The sequence below is a fragment of the Mastigoproctus giganteus genome, chromosome 4 (genome assembly GCF_048544385.1).
Source record: "Mastigoproctus giganteus isolate SK-2022 chromosome 4, ASM4854438v1, whole genome shotgun sequence".
Lineage (NCBI taxonomy): Eukaryota > Metazoa > Arthropoda > Arachnida > Uropygi > Thelyphonidae > Mastigoproctus > Mastigoproctus giganteus.
The window spans coordinates 68709643-68732589 of NC_143578.1; the positions used below are offsets into that span (position 1 = coordinate 68709643).

The window sequence follows — 22947 nt, forward strand, 5'->3', positions numbered from 1 at the left end:
AGTTTTGATGGATAAATTTGAGTGCCTGAAGAAAAAGAGTTGATGTCCTGAAGAAAATCAAATAAATGGACCCACCAGGTTCTGAGAAATAAACCAACACTGATGCCTACTCACTTGCATCTAGTTGCAGCAATACATCACTAAGGACAAAAGCCAATGGTGTAAAAGGAGGCTATAATTCTGGATGATTCAAGCTTTACAGAAATGGGAAATAATTCTGTAACAGAGAGAGGTGGAAGAAGAAAAGGTATATATCTGCCAGGCACAAAAGTTGATTAGCATTAGCATTAGTAGAGGCATTTGATGCAAGAAAGCAAGCTTATGCAGCATCAGCAAAAAAAAAAAAAAAAACCACTTCCACTTCACCCCTCTGTTCGTTCAAAATACCTGTCCAGCTGAGCCTTAAACTTATTTAGTCTATCAACTTCCACGACAAGGGATGGAAGTCTGTTCCACCAACCAACCACTCGCTGGCTAAAGGCAAATTTCCGCACGTCTATCCTACATCTGTCTTTCCTCAATTTGAATTTATGCCCTCTCAGGTGATTATTCTGAGCGAATGAGAGGAAGAATCCCATCAGCATTGAGCATGCTCAAACCATTCAATGCTTTATACACCTCTATCAGATCACCTCGCTGGTGCCTAGTCTCCAGACACTGTAATTTGCAAAACTTAAGCCTTTCTTCATAAGAGCACCCCTTTGTTCCATTCACTAATCTTGTTGCCCTTCTCTGTACTCGTTCCAGCAGCTCTACATCTTTCTTGAAATGAGGCCTCCAGACCTGTATACAGTACTCTAAGTGTGGCCTGACCATTGCCTTATACAAGGGAATAATCACCTCCTTATCCCTGCTAGAAAAATTCCTATATATCATTGACAATACACCATGAGCTACTCTTGCAGCCCGTCTGCACTGCTCAGAGAACTTCATATCTGCCTGCACAACCACCCCCAAGTCCCTTTCATTCTCTACCACTGTCAGTGTAGTACCACAGAGTTGATACGTTGCTCTGGGGTTGCTGTTTCCCATGTGTAGTACTTTACATTTGTCAATATTAAACTTGATGATACTGCAGAACAATTATCAACTTGTAAGGCACAAAAAGTGATTTTTTGTTTATGCAAGTAATAATACTATTAGACAACAACAATCTGAGCTCTTACTTTATAGTTATGAGATGATATTGGGAAAAATTAGGACTCAATGTGAAAGCATCTGGAACATTATCCAGAGTGCATAGTGCTTGGACAATATTCCACACACACACACACACACACACACACACACACACACACACACACACACACACACACACACACACACACACACACACACATCCTATATAGTTGCTTATGATGGGCACCTGGAATATTATCCAGACACACCACCATAAATAAAAAACTACATGTGATGAGATGGATACACATACTTTCATATGTTTATAAACTAATACTAACAGTACAGCCAATAAACCTGCCAAATCCAAAGAACTAATGTTGATATAACAGAAATAAGGTATCATTCTGATACATTGTATAGGGAATCTGAATTTTGTAAATAACAATGTGCACAGGAAACACAGAGAGGGCAGAAGAGGTGTTATGCTTTTCATTGCAAAGTATGCCAGTTCAAGCAGAGCAGAGTATATCCTATAGATGAGAAAGACTAAAATATTATTCAGTCAATTCTGATGTTGCAAAAGTGATCGGAATGCAAAAATTATATTGAAGATAAGCTACAGAATAAATGAGCATGATACAATTACAATTTATACAGAAAAATGGAATGGGCATGCAGACATGAATGAGAGATTTTAATCATTGGAGGCCAATTTTCCAGAGATATATGGCAACTCAGGTAAGGCACTCCTAAAGCAGTAGTTTATTTATTGATTAGAGACACCACACAGGAGGACAATATTCTTTACCTCATTTTTACCAAGGATTCAAGTGATAATGAGAACTTTTGCATTAAGAAAACATGTATTAATAAAGAAGCAGAGTAGTATTTCAATGCAAGAACTGAAATAGTTTCAGAAAATAACACTACTCAATACTTTAGTTTTTTGTCTTTATTGTCTGAAGACTCTAATTATCTTCCAGTGCTTGGGTTTACACTCACTCACTTTAGAAATGACTATATTATCCACGAGTCAACCTAAAGTTATTAATATAATTTTTAATTAATTAACATCATCAAAAGGGCAAATTCATTGGTCACCAAGGTTTCAGAGCTATATAGCTCCATCATCAAATAACAGATAGCTCCAATTAGCAACTTTATGTCAAACTGCAAATAAAAGTATTGAATCTAAATGAGCAAATAAATGTATTGAATCTAAATGAGTAGCCAAGCAATGTGTGGAAGAAAAACTTTGGATTGAAAATGTAAGTTATGTGTATAATATAACCCCTACTACTAGACTGCATTAGCACAATGCAGAATTTTAGTAAAGAAGCTGGGTGCTATTTTAATGCAGAAACTGAAACAGTTTCAGAAAATAAAACTATTCTGTGTTATGTTTTTCTCTCTTTACCATTTGGGGACACTACTGTTCCTCCAGTGACTCACAGACAATAGTCATTTCTGGAGCAAGCATAAGCATAAGCTCAAGCTCTGTCACATATTAATATATTTTGATCATTGGTAAATTAATATATTTTGGTCATTAGTTTGTGTAGAAGAGCCATTAATGGCTCCTTTACACAAAAATTTTTGATATCTGAATATCAATTCTTAGAAAAAAAGAGGTCACATATATTTTTCTCCCATGTGATATCTCTAACATGTTGATAAAGAACATATAAATATTATAATATCACACAAGAGACCAATATATTTGACCTTATTTTTACAAAAGACTGGGCCAACATTGAAAATTTCTGTATCAAGACTTTCTAAGTAAAGAATTTCTGATCATTAACTGTAATACAATGATCATAGCAAATAATGATCCAAAAATATATTGCTGTGTTGGTAACCCAACCGACAACGTCTAGTCTATCTCTGAAAAATTAAAGTCTACCATAATAATTCAGTCACATTGCTTTCCTACCCCAAATACATATAAATACATGTCACCTTTTTTTTCTCCCTACTCTGTGTGTTCTACTGCTGTATTTAGCTTAAATACTTACCAAGATTAGGAACAATGTTCAATTCTCTTAGTTCAATGTTTACCCATGCACATTCATATTCATATTAATGAAATCTTGACTATCATGAATATCTGAAATGTCAAAGCTAGAATTTGTTTAAGATGAATGTTATTTATACTAAGAATCTGTGAGTGACTGTGCCACCCTAATTTTGGAAACAAATTAGAGAAAATGTTCAAGGACAGAATTAACATCTTATTTATTTCCTATCATATAATATACACATAGAGCTGTTTAAAAGTGAGTCAAGTTTAAAAATATTGAAAAGAGACACTAACTAGCATAAAAGCTGCCAGAAACCAAATGTCACAAATATAGAACTTTTAAAGGTGGATAAAAATGAAAAATAACAAAATTTTAATGAAGTCCTAAACTGATATTAGCCAGTTGAAATACAGAAATGCAATCCAGATACAATGGTATTACTGAAAGGCTATCTTATGATTTCCTGAAGAGTTAGGATATTTGATAGCTGAATTCTTTTTACTTTATTTCAAATCATCTTCTTTATTTTTACTTGTCTGGCACTGTTTAGTTTTCACCAAATTATTATTCATGAGATTTGCCATGAGGTTTTTCTCTTTTCAAATTATTCACATCAGATTTGACACCATTCAGAACTTCACGTTATTTCAAGGCATCAATTTAAATTTCTTTTGCATATTATAAATACTGTTCAACTTCTCTATAACAAACCTATAATAAAAGAGTCTACAACAAAATTTTCTGAACCTTGGATTTCAAAAAATTACCAAATATTATTTTACTTCCATATAATTTAATGATACTCCTCTGTAGAGCAGTTTTTGGCCAGAACTTCCTTTAACATTTTCTTACTATTGAGGAGTACAGTACAATCAAAATAAGGTAGTGCTGCCCCACTGTTCACTAAACCTGAAGCTACATCAGCATTTCCAATAGTGAATTTTGGACACCATGTTTCATCAGCATAAGACATTAATAAAGTTTGACACAGAAAACAAGACCTTTGAAACACTAATAATAAGAAGTCAACAGCTTATTAATATAGGGCAGTTTCCATTAGAATTTCTCACAAATTTTTTTTGGAACAAACTACAGTACTACTACTACTACTACTACTGTAGTTTTTTTTAACTACACTACTGTATGTACTATAGTTAAAAGAAGCAGCATCAGCATTACAGCACCCCTAAAAGTGATTGCTATTAATCTCAATAGGTATGCTTTTAGTTTTGTATCATCTTTTAAAGAAGCTTGTGACACACTGACTGAGAATCACTAGTGTAGATCATTATGTACAGCTGTACATAGTGATGTCATATTAGTCAATAAAAAATTTCATTTTTTTAAACACTAGTACAGTGCTATGTTACTACTATACAGTAATTTCATTTTAAAAATTATACTGATTTCTTAACTCAGCAGTATTAAAACTGTAGCTGCGTAGTCAATGTGTAAAGATAGAAGTACATTTGAATTTTCCATAGTTTTATTTACACTCCAGGACTGTCGTATTTGACATGAGGTTATTTTATATAGTACATTTAGAATCCCACTGCTATTGACAGGGGCGCCTCCGTAGCCAGGTGGGAAGGAGCAGCAGTGCGTAGCACACGCTTCTTGATTAGACCGGGGTTCGAGCCCGTCACCACCAAATACGGATGATGCGGAAAGGTCAGGAAATGGCCACCGCATATCCCGGAGCAATATGGCCTAAGCTGCTAATGCTCCTAAAAACCAAAAAAAACAAAAAAAAAACAAAACAGCTATTGACAGGAAGCATTTTTGTCAACTTTCAATAGGATGTTTATTACATTTTATTCAGTATCACATATTAGCCATTGTTGTTTACTACATAAAGTTTTCCTTACCATTACTTCTGAGTGTATGTAGACTGTGTCTTCTTTTAGTAAAAACAAAGCATATGGATTATAGTAATAGTAATAATGGCAAATGATGCAAGAAAACAAGCTTATATAGCATCAGTTAAAAAAAAAAAAAACAGCTCACCCATCCTTACCATCCAGGAATTTGTCAAGTTCTCCCTTAGATTTATTCAACCTATCTACTTCCACAACAACAGATGGAAGCCTGTTCCATCAATCAACTACCTGCCGGCTAAAGGCAAACTTCCACACATCTAATCTTTCAACCATCCTTCCTCAACATGAATTTATGCCCCTGTATGCATATAGTCTCAGCAAGTGGAAGAATGCCATTAACATTCAGCTTACTCAATCCATTCAAGGCTTTAAACACCTCAATTAGATCTGAAGGTGCTGTAATTTGCAGACCTGAAGCCTTTCTAGGTAAGAGCACCCTTCTGTATCCTTCAACAATCTGGTTGCCCTTCTCTGCATCCATTACTGCAGTTCTACATCCTTCCTAAAGTGAGGCCTCCAGACCTGTATGTAAGATGTGGTCTCATACAAAGGGATAATCAACTCCTTATCCCTGCTAGCAAAGTTTATGTATTCATTGACAAAACTCCATGATCTGTCCTGGCAGCATGTCTACACTGATCAGAAAATTTCAGGTCTGATTGCACAATTACTCCCAGGTATTTTTCATTCTCCACTACCCTGAATGTAGCACTACATAGTTGATAAGTTACTCTGGTATTACTGCTACCCATGTGCAGTACCTAGCATTTGTCAATATTAAACTTCAACTGCCATTTCTCAGTCCATCGACCCATTTTTTTAGATCCTGTTGCAGTAGCTCAATTTGATGACTGTTGTTAACCACCCTGCCAACCTTTGTATCATGTGCAAACTTAGACATTAAGCCTGATATATCATCAATATCATTGATAAATATTGAAAACAACACAAATATTGGACACAGCACTGAATCCTGGGGAACTCTACTAATAACATTAGTCCATGAAGAGCAGTGCCCATTGATAACCACTCACTGTCTTCTTCCATTTAACCATCCCTTTATCCATTACAGTAACTTGCCCTTAATGCCACATTGCACCAATTTGTACAGCAGTATTTTATTAGTGAATGAGTTAGTGCTGTTGCACCATGTTTTGTTTGTAGTGAACTGCCGAAGTAAATAATTCACAATGTTTTAATTGTATCTCATATTGTGAATACCTTCACAACGAGTTGCCCTGGTATTGCACTACCTCTAATAAGTAATGCTTCACCAATGGAGACGATTAATGTTACTTATTCTCAGCAGATACTACCACCCAGATAGCACCATTTCAAGGCTTGTTAGCCTCTCCTCGGTGGGCAGGTAGGCACCTTGGTATAGCAATCGCGACAATCCAGTTAAGTAGTTTAACTCCACAATTTGAGAGATACTTCATGGTGTGCAATAGTATAAACTAAGGTGATTGTTTTGCATAAGCGTGAAACTATGCATAAGCTTCACTCGTGAATGGGTTAGTGCCATTGCAGCATGTTTTGTTTGCAGTGAACTGCCGAAGTAGATAATTGGCATCGTTTTAATTGTATCTCATATTGTGAATACCTTCACACCTGTTCACTAGTAAATCTTATGTGTATTCTCATGCTTTATACAAAATAATCACCTTAGCAGCCTTTTCTGTGCAACAGTATCAAGAGCCCTCAAATAGGCCTATGGCACTGGGAAATTCCATATTCAAGAAAGTTAATACTCAAAACACCAGCCAAGTAATTAAATATTTAATAAAATAAAATAAAGTAAGATGATACAGTAAACTGGACTATTACAATAAGTACTAAAAGAAATAAAATTGGTTAAAACAGTTAAAAACTAACAATGCTAAAATCGTTAAAATAAGTTAAAATACCAGAAATCCAAAGCTTTCTCAACAGTGTACTGTTGCTACAATGACACATCCTTAAGTAACAGGCCCATGGTATACTCATGTGACTCACCAGGAACATCGTCAGTATTCTCTTTTTGCACACTGGAAATGGAAGTGACCCAGGAGTGTGCCACGTGTAACCGATCATCGCATCTGAGGACAATCGCCTCAAAGAGGGGGTGTAATCGCACACCCCTGTCCCTGTTAATAGTATGACAGGATGAACCGATTCGCAAGCTCTCGAGCCACTTGGGTTCCCAGAACCCATGCGCACGGTCAGTAATGATGGCATCCTCAGGGGAGATCCAATGCTGCTTCTTCCAAAAATGTTCCGCCACAGCAAACCTAGCATAGTTCGCAGTCTTAATGGTGGTCAAATGTTCCCCCAGACGGTCTTTTAGACGTCACCCTGTCTCCCCCACAATCCAGGCACTTAATCTCATAAACTACACTACTGGTGGAATCCTGGGTTACGGGGTCTTTACCCTGAGATGCCACTGTGTGCAACCTCCGCCCCGGAAGCTGCACACAGCGGGTCTGACACTCCCATAGTGCCCGCACCACACACTCTGAGAGGCCCGGATAGTAGGGAATGTAAGCAGTAGCCGCCAAGGGAGGTGGTTCCCAGCGATTGGACCCAGTCCTATAAACAAATGTTTGACCGCCATTAAAACTGCGAAATATTTTTGCAAACAAACAAACAAATAAACAAACATTTGTTTCTTATTTATTTTTCTTATTTTTTTTTGTTACTTATGATTACAGAGATTTATGAAATGATGTGGAAATAAGAAATGTATGTTCCACCAACCAACTACCTGCTATCTAAAGGCAAACTTCCGCACATCTATCCTACATCTGTATTTCCTCAATTTGAATTTATGCCCTCTCAGGTGATTATTCTAAACAAGAGGAAGAATTCCATCAGCATTGAGCATGCTCAAACCATCATTTCATTAAGTTTTTCGGCTGGCTTGATCTAGCGTGTCTGTAATATAATGCTGCTAATGCAATATGATACTGCTACTTATGTAGCAGTTCATCCTCTATTCATTAATAGAGGGCATTCTGCACAATGCATGAATGGGGGTTGAAACATTTTTAGCTCAATATATACGGCAAAGGTTTTCATGAACAATAATAATGCCAATCTGTGCTGTTTCTCCTCTTGTGTGTTCACAGAAAATTTCAGGTTTGTAACTATATTCTTCTCCTCTACAGAGAGTTTGAAGCATGGAAGGTGAATGAAGATGTTCAACTGTTGAGAGCAAAAGCACCATGCAGTGACTGAGAACCTTCATTTAAAGGGAATTCTGCTGAAAGAAATTCATGAAGACATGCAGCAAACATCACAGGTACCTAATCCTTCATGTGCCATGGTCAAAACTTGGGTTACAGAACTGAAGCATGCACAAGACAGTGTTGAATATGCACTCCACAGCGGGAAGCCTGTTACTAAGTAAACACCTGCAAATGTGAATTCATGACCTAATTATGCAAGACTACAGAGAAAAATTGAAACACACTGAGACAACATTCAACATCTCCCAGGAGTGACCTCATGATATTGAAGTGAAAGTTTTAGCATTATCATTAGTAGATGCATATGATGCAAGAAAGCAAGCTTATGCAACATCAGCCAAAAAAAAAAAAAAAAAAAAAACCGCTCCCATTTCACCCCTCCGTTCATTCCAAATAACTGTCCAGCCCAGCCTTAAAGGATGGAAGTATGTTCCACCAACCAACTACCTGCTATCTAAAGGCAAACTTCCGCACATCTATCCTACATCTGTATTTCCTCAATTTGAATTTATGCCCTCTCAGGTGATTATTCTAAACAAGAGGAAGAATTCCATCAGCATTGAGCATGCTCAAACCATTCAAAGCTTTATACACCTCGCAGGTGCCTAGTCTACAGAAGCTACAATTTGCAAAACTTAAGCCTTTCTTCGTAAGAGCAACCCTTTGTATCATTCACTTATCTTGTTGCCCTTCTCTGTACTTGTTCGCAGAGCTCTACATCCTTCTTAAAAAATGAGGCCTCCAGACCTCTATTTTTATTATTATTATTATTACTATTATTATTATTAGCCATATGGTGCAAGGAAGCCTGAGGCTTATGCTGCACCAGCCAAAAATATTAGCATTAGCATTAGTAGAGGCATTTGATGCAAGAAAGCAAGTTTATGCAGCATCAGCCAAAAAAAAAAATATATATATAAATAAATAAAAAATAACCACTTCCACTTCACCCCTCTGTTCTTTCGAAATACCTGTCCAGCTGAGCCTTAAACTTATTTAGGCTATCAACTTCCACGACAAAGGATGGAAGTCTATTCCACCAACCAACCACCCGCTGGCTAAAAGCAAATTTCCTCACGTCTATCCTACATCTGTCTTTTCTCAATTTGAATTTATGCCCTCTCAGGTGATTATTCTGAGCAAGAGGAAGAATTCCATCAGCATTGAGCATGCTCAAACCATTCAAGGCTTTATACACCTCTATCAGATCACCTCGCCGGTGCCTAGTCTCCAGACATTGTAATTTGCAAAACTTAAGCCTTTCTTTGTAAGAGCACCCCTTTGTTCCATTCACTAATCTTGTTGCCCTTCTCTGTACTCGTTCCAGCATCTCTACATCCTTCTTGAAATGAGGCCTCCAGACCTATATACAGTAATCTAGGTGTGGTCTGACCACTGCCTTATACAATGGAATAATCACCTCCTTATCCCTGCTGGAAAAATTCCTATATATCATCGACAATACACCATGAGCTACTCTTGCAGCCCGTCTGCACTGCTCAGAAAACTTCATATCTGCCTGCACAACCACCCCCAGGTCCTTTTCATTCTCTACCACAGAGTTGATACGTTGCTCTGGGGTTGCTGTTTCCCATATGTAGTACTTTACATTTGTCAATGTAAAACTTCATTTGCCACCTCTCAGCCCATCAGCTCAACCTTTCCAGATCCTGTTGCAGTAGCATAGTGTCAGTAGTGTCCTTGACAACCCTGCCAACCTTTGTATCGTCTGCAAACTTGGACATTAAGCTTGATATACCATCATCGATATCATTTATAAATACAGAAAACAATAATGGACCCAATACTGAACCCTGAGGGACTCCACTAATAACATTAGTCCAGGATGAGCAGTTTCCATTGATTACTACTCTCTGTCTTCTCGCCCTCAACCACCCCCTTATCCATAGCAGCAATTTGCCTCCAATGCCAGACTGCTCCAATTTGTGCAGCAGTCTTCCATGTGCAACAGTATCAAAAGCCTTTCTAAGATCCAAGTATATAATATCAAAGTTATTCCCTGCATCCAGTTCTTTTGTGACTGCATCATAGTATCCAATCAAACTGGTCAGGCAAGACTTCCCCTTAACAAAACCATGCTGTGTCTGAGCTATAACTGAAGTCTTGTCTAGATGATCCTGCAGTGCTTCTTTAACCAATGCCTCCATTAATTTTCCAGGAACAGAAGTTAAACTAACAGGTCTATAATTACTTGTGTCACCCTTTGCTCCTCCTTTGTGAATTGGGGTCACATTTGCACATCTCCAGTTCCTTGAGTACTGTATACAGTACTCAAGGTGTGGCCTGGCCAAAGCCTTATACAAGGGGATAATCACCTCCTTATCCTTGCTAGAAAAATTCCTGTATATCATTGTCAAGACACTATGAGCTACTCTTGCAGACCATCTGCTCTGCTCAGAAAACTTTATATCTACCTGCACAATTACCTCCAAGTCCTTTTCATTCTCTACCATTCTCAGTGTAGTACCACAGAGTTGATACATTACTCTGGGGTTACTGCTTCCCATATGCAATACTTTACATTTGTCAATGTTAAACTTCATTTGCCACCTCTCAGCCCATCTCAACTCAACTCAACTTTTCTAGATCCTGTTGCAGCAGTGTACTGTCATTAGTGTCATTAACAACCCTGCCAACCTTCGTATCATCTGCACACTTGGACATTAAGCCTGATATACCATCATCCATTTTTTTTTTTTTGTTGCTTTTTTCCATTATATATGGGGTCAGCGTTTTTTTTATTGTTTTGGCATACAATTTTTATGGCCGGATGCCCTTCCTGACGTCAACCCTCACCCTTTATCTGGGCTGGGGATATGTGGTGTTCATTCCCTGACCTTCTGCGTCCTCTGTATTTGGTGGTAACAGGCTCGAACGCTGTCTATAACAAGAAGTGTGTTCTACACACTACTGCTCCTGCCAACCTGGCTACGGAGACGCCAGGATATACCATCATCAATATCATTTATAAATACAGAAAACAACAAAACAATGGACCAACACTGAGCCCTGAGGGACACCACTAATAACATTAGTCCACGAAGAGCAGTGAACACTGATTACCACTCTCTGTCTTTTTTCACTCAACCATCCCTTTATCCATAGCAGCAATTTAGCTCCAATGCCACACTGCTCCAATTTGTTCAGCAGTCTTCCATGTGCAACAGTATCAAAAGCCTTTCTAAGATCCAAATATATGATATCAAAGTTATTCCCTGCATCCAGTTACTTTGGGACCACATCATAGTATCCAATCAAATTGGTCAGGCAAGGCTTTCCCTTTACAAAACCATGCTGTGTCCGAGCTATAACTGAAGTCTTGTCTAGATAATCCTCGAATGCTTCTTTTACCAGTGCCTCCATTAATTTTCCTGGAACAGAAGTTAAACTAACAGGTCTATAATTACTTGTGTTGCCCTTTGATCCTCCTTTGTGAATTGGGGTCACATTTGCCAATCTCGAATCGATGGGTACCTCCCCTGAGTACAAAGAAACTCTCATAATTATGGGTAAGGGTTTGCTTACTTCCTTTGCTGCCTCCTTTAATATTACTGGGTAGATCCCATCCACTCCGGGTGCCTTTTTTATGTTTATCTTCATCAATTTCTCCTCCATTTTCCTCTCAGTTATTACAAAATCATCTAGCACAATACCAGAGTTCAATTCAGCTCTGGCATTCCCCTCCCTGAATCACTCCTCATGTGTGAACGTAGATGCAAAATACTCATTTAGTTTGTTAGGCACCTGAGCAGGATTATCAACTGGATATTGAACCATCAATATCCAGTGGACCAATGTGATTCATCCCTTTCCTTCTAGAGTTTACGTAGGTAAAGAACTCTTTGCTGTTTTTCTTTGCATCCTTTACAAAAGATTTCTCATAATCTGCCTTTGCCTGCCTAATCTTCTTTGTGACTTAGTTACAGACCAGCTTATATCTATCATAGGCTTTCACGTCACCCATTAATTTATGTATCCCATGCATTTTTCTTCTCTGCCATATGTCTCATTAGTTCATCTGACATCCATTTAGGCCTAAACCTTAAACAATATTTCTTAGTTGGTATGTAAAGCCTAGTAGCTTCCAAGGTAAATTCTTTGAATGCATCCCATTTTGAATTTGCTGTTGGTAACATCATCAGTTGGTCCCACCGTATAGAATTTAAATACGGGCTCAGACCACCGTAGTCGCCTTTACGAAAGCAAAAACCCTTCCCTTTACCCCTGATGGCAGTCTCTTTGAGTAAACTCACTTCAGCACATTGTGATCACCGCCACCTAGTGGTTCCTTTATCTGCAGATTCTTAATGCATGAAGAATCACTACTGATAATCAAATCAAGAGTATTACTCCCTCTAGTTGCCTCCCGAACATGCTGATGTAGAAAACAATCAACCAATAAATCTACAAAAGCCTTGCTAGTGTGTGAGTGACCAACCCACAAATTCCAGTCAATATCTGGGAAATTAAAATCCCCCATTATAGACTCTCTGATTTACTGGCCCACTCTATTTCCCTGTACAGTTTGATTTTGATTTGGTAGTTGTTGGCGCATCGGCTTCTGTGGCCATATTGCACCTCCCAAGGTTTTTGCGGTACTTTGATCCAAGCCCGAGGCGGGAATCGAACCCGCGACCTTTGGGTTGCCGGGCAGGTACTTTACCCACTCGGCTAGCCCGGTCGGCTCCCTGTACAGTTTCATATTATACTCATCAGAGTAATTAGGCCTATAACACACTCCTACTCTCAATTTTGATCTTCCAATGCTTATGTCACATCAAACTGACTAGACACTGCACTGTCCAGTGATGTCGACTGGCTTCACTTCCTTGGATTTTATGTGTTTCTTAACTAATAGCATAACACCTCCTTTCTTCCTATCCTGTCTATCCTTCCTGTACACATTGTACTCCCCAAATTCCAGTTCTGCATTCCTTATATCTATGTGACACCACGTCTGTGATATCCCAACAATATCTGCCTTTGATATTTTAAGCAACCTCAAATTCATCAAATTTATTTACCAAACTCCTAGCATTGGTGTATACGCAAGTATACATGCACCTGTTCCTATTCTTAGTTACCCTAACACAACCCATGTGTTTACTTGTACCGCAATGACTCCCAGCAGTCTCTGTAATATGCTGCATCTTGTTTTACAGGCTGCTGCTCATTCCAATAGAAGCAGTGCAAGAATCACTTTCACCTCTGCTAGTGGCTACTGTTAATCTATTAGTCCTTGTATTCCCCCAAGCTAGCAGTTTTCCAATCCACCTAACACTGCCTCCCTATCTTCTGCAAATATTCTTGCACCCTTTCTATTTAAGTGTATCCCATCCCTGTAGAAGCAGTCTCTCTTGTTAACAAGTACAGACCAGGTTTAAAAAAATTCTACCTCTTGAACCTTGCACAATCCTTCCAGGGCCAAATCGATCGACAAGGCTCTCATCATATACTCCCTCCTATCGTGTCTGGGCAGAATTGCAGACACTTTCCAATTCAACCCTAATTCACGGCTTTTTTTCAACAGTGACCTGTACTTGTTAATTGATTCCACTGGTCTCCTACTCTTAATATCATTAGTGCCAGTGTGTACAATTTCATCTTTTGTGCCCTTAAAAGATGATATCCGCTCTACTACATCATCAACCTTTTTCCCCTGGCAGACATACCCTGGTCCTGTTCCACCTATCCTTTTTACATACCACATTCCCCATTTCCCTGACAATAGAGTAACCAACAACTACTAGTTCCTGTGGGACCAGTGCATTCTGCCTTGGGAGTTGCTGCTGTGTTGCATGATGATCAAGTGCAAGCTCTTGATGTGGGCAGCTAAGAGCTTGATGGGCTCCTCAATTTAGACCCTTCGAGGGCATCCACCCTGTCCTTCAAGCTCTTATTTTAGGAATGAAGAAGGTTTCTTCAAGGTGGGACCCTAAAGCACTGAATGCAGATCAGAAGCATGATTAGGTGCTGTCCTGAGATTGTGCAGCATTTTGAAACTAATAAAGCTCAGTTTTGGGGGTGGTATGTCATTATGGAAGAGACATGGGTTCACCACTTCAATCCTGAAACAAGAGAACAATTAAAACAGTGAAAGCATCTTTCTTCTCTCCCCTCCTAGAAAGTTTTAGGTGTGGAAATGGGCTGGGAAAGTCATGTCATCTGTCTTCTGGGATGAAGGAGTAATCATGGTTGATTTTCTGGAATGAGATGCCACGATCAATGCAGAGTATTATTCTAACTTACTGAGATGTTTCTGCAGTGAACTGAAGCTCAAGAGGCAAAGGAAATTGGCCCAAGGATCATCTTGCATCAAGGCAATGCACCAGTGCACAGCGTTTATGACTCGGAAAATACTGTATGACTGTTGAGTTTGAGCTATTATAGCATCTGCCCTACTCACCATATTTGGCTCCATTGGACTAGTTTCTATTCCTAAATCTACAAAATGGACTTGAAAGGACAGAAATTCGACAGTGGCAAATGTTGTGATGGATGCAGTCAACAACTTGAGTTAATATTTGCTGAATTTTATTTGAGCAGGTTAAGAAAGTTAATGGATTGTGTCAGAAAGTGTGTTGACTTGAGTGGGGGTATGATGAAAAATAAATGGTTTTTCACAACTGTCCAGAATTCCTTCTATAAGAGGCTGGAAACTATTCAATTTTTAGACTACAATTCAGTTGGTGTTTGCTTTATATCCCTTATTTTCATAGTTGAAACCACAACCTTTTAATTCAATTAAGTTTTTCAGTGAACTAATATAAGGGAATACAAAATGCTAAGTTCCTTCAGTCATCAATATTGTGTAGTTTTCTAAGGAGTTGGAATAGTTTAATTTCTTTAATTTAATTTCTTTTTTTCTTGCCTTTAGATCACTCACATGAGATTTCACGGCGCCTCCGTAGCCAGGTGGGAAGGAGCAGCAGTGCGTAGCACACGCTCCTTGATTAGACTGGGGTTTGAGCCCATCACCACCAAATACGGAGGATGCGGAAAGGTCAGGGAATGACCACCACACATCCCAGAGCAATATGGCCTTAGTTGCCAATGCTCCTAAAAACCAAATAACAAACAAACAAATGAGATTTCACATGAATTGGAATCTGATACTATTCCAAGAGTGCTAGCTTAATTTATTTCAATTTTGACTTGTGTGGTATTTATATTGTTAACACCTTAACAGTATTTATACTGTTTTCACCTTATTTTTTCACACTGGTCTGATTCCTTTTATGTAGTCTTATTAGTCATATTTATGTTTATTAAAAAATTATTACAGGCAAAGCTCTTTATAGTGATCCTCTTTTTAACATCCCACATGTTATAACTTCCTATGTGGTTGGTCCTGGCCAATTTCTCATTAACCTAATGCTATTTTATGAACAATCAATATAACGCCTTTCAGATATAATGACCATTTTCTCATTCCCCTGGGGAGGTCATTATATAGAGCTTCGATTGTATATCCATTTACATTTCTATACTATTGTTCCCCCCCCTCCCTCTTTCATTCCGTCCCTTTAATTTCTAATTATGGAATTTGATTGTTTAGTTGTTTCCTATCAGTTATGGCATGTGACTGGAAGGTTCCTGTTTCTGTATAATATTTATAATGTTTACACCTTATTTTTTCATACTGGTCTGATTCCTTTTATGTATTGTTATTTTTCAATTATTTTATATTAGATTTACACTGATACTGAAAGATGGCATCCTGTTTGATTTTCAATAAGGTGTCTAAAATTGATAAAGAAGAAAGGAACCAATGGGATGCAACTTTCGGTCATTATTAATAAAATGGCAATGTATTAATAAGTAACAGTACATCATAAATATTCTGATATATGTAAGCTTATCCAATTTTTAATTTTGTAGTGAAATGGATATTTCTGTTTCAAAGGAATGTTCACAAGGCATTGTTAATTCAAATTAAAAATGACCTGTGAGGCAAAAAATATGAAAGTATGATCTTCACATTTGATTGAAGTTGACAGCTTATTTGGACCATGGAGAAGACAGTTTTCCAATGAGAGGACCAGGCCTTTGTTCACAGATCATAGCATTCATCTTTAGTAATGATAAAGAAACAAAGTGTTGGTTAGCAGCAGCATGGTAATGAAGATCCTGACATGCAAGAACATGTCACTCTCTGTGACCATCAGTGAGGATGTAAGACACAGACTGACTGAAATGTGTTGCATCCCCCAATTTTTATAATAAAATTGCTTGGCATGTTCCATAAGAAATGCCAATTTCCCCAGAGTATGAATGTAAGCAATTGAACTACTGAGTTTTGAGGTTTAAGGGTGGTCAGAGTGAGGATCATCTTCAGTGAACAAGTGGTTCCTGTTTCCTTTAACCTTTGAAAAACTACTGAGAAGCCTTTGAACAACATATAGCATCATCTCCAAAGGTTGTTTTTAAAATTTTGTATGTTTTTATTCACTTTCCTTAATCATCTCCAAAGGTTGTTTTTAAAATTTTGTATATTTTTATTCACTTTCCTTAATTTGAAACAAAATTGGATGCAAATTCACTGTTCAGTAAAATCACTCATTTTAAAATATAATGAAACACTCAAAACACCTTCTATTCAATGTGTATTAATTCAGAATGACTGCAGATAAACAAGTGATTTGTGCATTATTAATGTTCTACATGTATAATATTGTTCTAGATGAGTCACTGAACATATTGCGACTAACTATGATGCAGAATTTCAAGATACAGAGTAGGTCCCTGAACTTTTGGACTACATCGCATATAGCTCGTTATAATCACTGTTCTTTCATTCCACTGTGGCCAATTTAGTGTCATCAGTGAAGGTTGCATGTCCCCCACCCTCAGAAATTTGAGTTTTTCTTATAGGTAAAATATACATATCAGAATTCAAAACAGAAATATCAGAGAGTAAGCATGATTTACAGATACAGTACAATAATGTCTCCCAGCTTTTGTTGCTTTGCCACAAAAACAAGCAGCAAACAGTTAATAATGAATGAAGCCACTCACAATGGGGATGTCCAGCTTCACCTTAAACCTGCCAGCTAAGGTAAAGAAAGCCAGCACGAGAATGACGAGAAACGTCGGATAACTTACGTGAAAAATTAGTTTCCTGACATGGCACTCTAGCGCTACTCGCTCGGTGAACAGACGGTAGGTATTATCGGTCTGGAGCAGAAATCGAGAGGATATACTGATTGACAGATAGGCGTGGCAAACGATGAAATGATTGGTGGTGGGCGCGACAGACGACAAGCTACAGGGCATAATATTATTGAACAAGAAAATAAAAATACAGTCATAAAAAAATTTATTTTTTTATGACTGTGATTCTAAAGAAAAAAGGTTATGTTTTCCCCTCCACTTCGGGAGAGGTTCAAGCTCCCATGGTATTCAAGTCAAAGTAACCTGACCTTCTTTCACCATTACGAAATAATGGTGAAAAAAGGCTAGGGCATGTGCAATTACGGAAAGTTACCATTAGTGCTACTAAAGTATTACTAAACCGAAGTTATCGTGTGTTGTGTTCATGCATCAATCACACATTGTTTGCCACGGCTACTTGTCAATCAATATATCGTTCTCGACTTTGCTCCAAGCCGATAACACCTACCGTCTGTTTACTGAGTGAGCAGCGCTACAGTGCCGTATCGGGAAACTAATTTTCCGCATAAGTTATCCGACGTTTCTCGTCGTTCTTGTGCTGGCTTTCTTTACCTTCGCCAACCTGCCTTGTACCCCTCAGTAAATATATGCTTTAAAAGCTCTCGTACTTAATCTACAGTACAGTTGTCTGTATGTTGTTGTCTATCATATAATGTTCCTGAAGATCACTGTGATCAGAAAATGCAAAATAGTGTGGGAAGGCTTACAGGAAAATTAGGATTGGGTCCATGACTCACAAGGTATATTTCAGTATGTATTCAGTATATGTGGCTATTGATTTTTCAATACACACATACTGAGTAGAAATATAGAAAGAAACATTAAGTTTCTTTGATTTCTCACAATACAGTGAATATTTTGTGTGATATCCATATTCTTAAAGTACAAAGATTATATTAAAGCAATATCTGTTGGTAATAACTTTTAAAACATAACAGCTACACAATTCAAAGTTTCCATAGTTTCATTATAACTAAATTCATTGCATGCAATCAGAAAACTGGAGACTACTTTGAAGGTTTTATAATTGTCTCACATTCAACTGTAATAAAATACCACTTCTTCATTTCGGAAGATGAGCAGCTATCTGTAATTGATACATGATTACTCTTAGTAATCTAAAAACTAAGTAATCTAAAAACTAAAAGTAAGATTATTCACAGTTAACCTTGAAACAAGGTTAACTGTGAATAATCATGTATCAATTACAGATAGCTGCTCATCTTCCGAAATGAAGAAGTGGTATTTTATTACAGTTAAATGTGAGACAATTATAAAACCTTCAAAGTGAAGGCAGTCACAGGAAATGTTTTCTCTGTGACAAAACCTATAATGTTGAGAGTACAGATATTGCTGTGTTGTCTTCCAATTAAGCCTGCATGTCAACATGCCCTTTAACTCTCTGACACGTGCAAACATAAGAAAGGCACTTGGGGTGGATGGGATCTATCCACTTATATTAAAGGAGGCGGCAAAGCAATTAAGAAAACCCTTAGCCATAATTATGAGAGCATCCTTGGAGTAAGGGGAGGTCCCCACAGACTGGAGATGTGCAAATGTATCCCCAATTCACAAAGGGGGGATCAAAGGGTGACATGAGTAATTACAGACCAGTTAGTTTAACTTCTTTCACCAGTGACTCCATTATTTTAGAGTAAAATAATGGAGTCACTGGTGAAAGATGCATTGCAGGATCATCTAGACAAAACTGAAGCAATAATTCCGACAAAGCATGGGTTTGTTAAGGGAAAGTCTTGTCTGACAAATTTGATAAGATATTATGATGTGGTTACAAAGGAACTGGATGCAAAAAATAATTTTGATATCATATATTTGGATTTCAGGAAAGCCTTTGACACTGTTGCGCATGGTAGACTATTGTACAAATTGGAGCAGAATGGTATTAAGGGTAAGTTGCTAAAATGGATAAAAGGATGGTTAAGTGGGAGAAGACAGAGGGTGGTAATCAATGGGTGCTGCTCTTCGTGGACTAATGTTATTAGTGGGTTTCGATGTTGGGTCCACTGTTGTTTTGTATATTTATCAATGATATTGATGAAGGTATATCAGGCTTAGTGTCGAAGTTTGCAGATGATACAAAGGTTGGCAGGGTTGTTAATGACAGTAATGGCAGTGTGCTACTGCAACAGGATCTAGAAAATTTGGGCAGATGGGCTAAGAAGTGGCAATCGAAGTTTAACCTTGACAAATGAAAAGTACTGCACATGGGTAAAAGTAACCCCAGAGAAACATACCAACTGTGTTACTACACTTAAGATGGTAGAAAATGAAAAAGACCTGGGAGTAATTGTGCAGTCAGATATGAAGTTTTCAGAGAAATGCAGACAGGCTGCCAGGGCAGGTCATGGGGTTTTGTCAATGATATATAGGAATTTTGGTAGCGGGGAAAAGGAGATGATTGTCCCTCTGTATAAGGCAATGGTCTGGCCACGCCTTGAGTACTGCGTACAGGTCTGGAGGCCTCATTTTAGGAAGGATGTAGATTTGCTTGAGCATGTACAGAGAAGGGCAACAAGATTGGTGAGGGGAATGAAGGGATCCTCTTACCAAGAGAGGCTTAAGTTCTGCAAATTGCAGTGGCTGGAAACTAGGCATCTGACTGAGGTGTATAAGGCCTTGAATGGGTTGAGCACGCTGAATTTTGATGGGATCCTTCCACTTGTTTAGATTACGAACCTAAGGGGGCGTAAATTCAAATTAAGAAAAGACATAGAATAGATGCGGAAATTTGCCTTTAGCCAGTGGGTGGTTAATTGCTGGAACAAACTTCCATCTGTCGTTGTGGAAGTTGATAGGTTAAATAAATTTAAGGAGGAACTGGGCAGGTATTTGGGGGAAATGGTGTGATTTTTTTTTTTTTTTTGGCTGATGCTGCATAAGCTCATACACTTGCTTTCTTGCATCACATACTACCACCACCACCACTACTACTACTACTACTATGTGTATTATGCACCATTTAGTTTTTGAATAAAAGGAACAAAAGTCAATAAAAAGTTTAAAATGATGCATTTTATAATTTTATTCTTTATTCTGACACTATATTGAATAACAATAGCAAAAAAGTGATGAGGAATGAGAGAAATCAAAGTCAAAACCCAAAGATCTGAGCTGTCTAAGACTTTGAATGAATTGAGCAAGCTCAACATTGATGCATTCTTTCTCTTATACAAGGGGGCATAAATTCAAATTGCGGAAGGATGCAGAGCTGTAGCAGTAAAATTAGCAGAAGGTAAACTCTATGAATGTTATAATATTAAATATTTTAATAATATTTGTTTTTTCGAGTCTTTGAAAAACCAGAAGGTATACGCTATTCATCTAAAAAGTACAGAGGGTAAGGCATATACTCTCCACTACAGCCCTGTAAGGATAGCTGCAGGACAGATATGTGTAAATTTTCTTCCACATATCTGGCTACTTTTCCACATTGCTACATTTCCACAACTTTCATACTACTCCCTGAATGTTGTGGAAAAAAATAAATTCAAGGAAGAAGTAGACAAACTATTGGAAGGAATGGCTAGGCCAATCGGGAAGTTTCCCCCTGCCCCTGGCTGATGCTATATATAGCATCAGCTAGGAAAAAAAAAAAAAAAAAGAAAGTAAGCTTGCTTTCTTGCAACGTTTGTCACTACTAACACTAATACTAATCTTAAACAAACATAAAACTGCAAGGAATTTTTTTCAGCTATACTTCTCTAATTAAAACATAATAAATGATGTAGATCAATAACTGAATATCACAATGGAATACTAAAATTCACATTGATGTAATTCTAAGAGATATTTTAATTTATAAGATTTTCTGTTTCTGGTTGATAAAAGGCACAAACTCTTTTATTAATGAGATGGGCTAACTTATGCATCAGTTTGGGAGTACATTCATTGTGTCATAAAATACAACTTGGATGTTTACTGATTTACTTACTTTTTTTTTTTTTTTTGTTGTTGTGAATACTAACTATCAGTAAGGCAATGTTTTTTTGCTGATAAAACCAGAAAATATACACTACACTAAATGCAATTTAAAACAGGGCTATTTTATCACTTCCTGGTAGAAAACATAATAATAACCATATTTATATGCTATGGTTACAGACAGGAGAACGATCAGAAGGTATAATCAATAGGGTTCAGGTGGGAGAGTAAAAGTTACAGTATGCAGTGAGACACCAGTGCACTTACATCACTGTAAAGAATCAAGGGATAAGTTGTGTAATAAAGCCTTGGGGGGGGGATAGTAGATTTATGTAGATAATCACCGCAAATGACACACCTTTAGGATTAAAAATAAATTTCAGGAGAAATGTTAAAGGCCAAAGGAGTTGAATTGTGCCTAGGAATGAAGAAATATATAAGATATAACTAGAAGAAAGAACAGGATTAGGGAATAATATAAAATAGAGTGTACATACAAAAAGAATGAGAAATAAATAATATGAAATAAATCATGTGAAACCAAGTATACTTTTATAGCTGATAGAAATCATTTCAGAATTCTTTTGGGGATCAAGCTAGAAGATCAGTTTTGAAAGACTAATCTTATGTAGCTTTATATAATCTTCACTCTCCCACCCGAACCCTATAGATTATAACTTCTAGTCTTATTCTCCTATCTATAACTGTTCACACAGTGAATTCAGAGCTCTGTTACTAATATAAAGGTTACTAATATAAAGGTTCATGTAAGTTCATTGAACATCTACATTTTAAGTTTTCCCTAATGCTACTTGAACTATCTAAGTTTTATATGCTACTACATACCTTTAACAAGTGCCATGTAATACCTCCATTATTGGAATACTGCAGTAATATACCATTACTACGAGTTACATTTGGAGGAACTGTTCCTCTACAGCCATATTTAAAAGTGAACTGGATATACTGTGCTGACACAAGATCTAAATCCCTAGTTACTAACATCCGCAGTCCACCCTACACAAGAAAATGATCTAAATATAACTAATAGAACATATGTGACAAACAATTGTTCACCATATAATTAACATTATAATGATAATTATTACAAATATTAATAAGTGTCTTACTTTGTAAAATACAAGAGCTGGTCCACTAACTAAAATACCACATCTACTGCTAATTTCTGCCCCATATACCTCAGGCCACCAATCTAAATCTAAATTAGGATAATCAAAGGTGTCTCTCAGTTCGCATGGAAATGTATGTGCAGGAACACAATGTGGCTCTACATATCCTGGATCACACCTAAAAAAAATATTTAGCTATCATTTAATTTGGATTTAAAAAGTATTACTTTTAACTTGTTCAATATTGTTATTTTATTTTATTTAAAATACAAGAACAGTATATCACAATAATACAACAGTAATATAATGAAAGATACAAATTTTAAAAATCCTTCATAGTAACAACTAAGACAAAAAACACAAACAGAAAAGCTTTGATCCTACTTTTGGGCTTTATTCTATTCAAGCAGAAGTGTATTAACAAAAG

The 22947-nt window shown here is 37.3% G+C and overlaps 1 protein-coding gene across 2 annotated transcripts in view; it reads right to left on the minus strand.

The window, feature by feature from the left end:
- The window catches only part of LOC150086817 (reelin-like), a 1004591-nt gene that overhangs the window by 463774 nt on the left and 517870 nt on the right, over positions 1 to 22947 (minus strand). For both annotated transcript variants that reach the window (XM_090372773.1, XM_090372772.1), the window contains 2 exons: positions 22521 to 22698; positions 22237 to 22407 (listed from right to left, as the gene is read on the minus strand). In XM_090372773.1, the coding sequence (XP_090228899.1) occupies positions 22237 to 22407; positions 22521 to 22698 (349 nt within the window). The remainder of the gene's footprint in view (positions 1 to 22236; positions 22408 to 22520; positions 22699 to 22947) is intronic.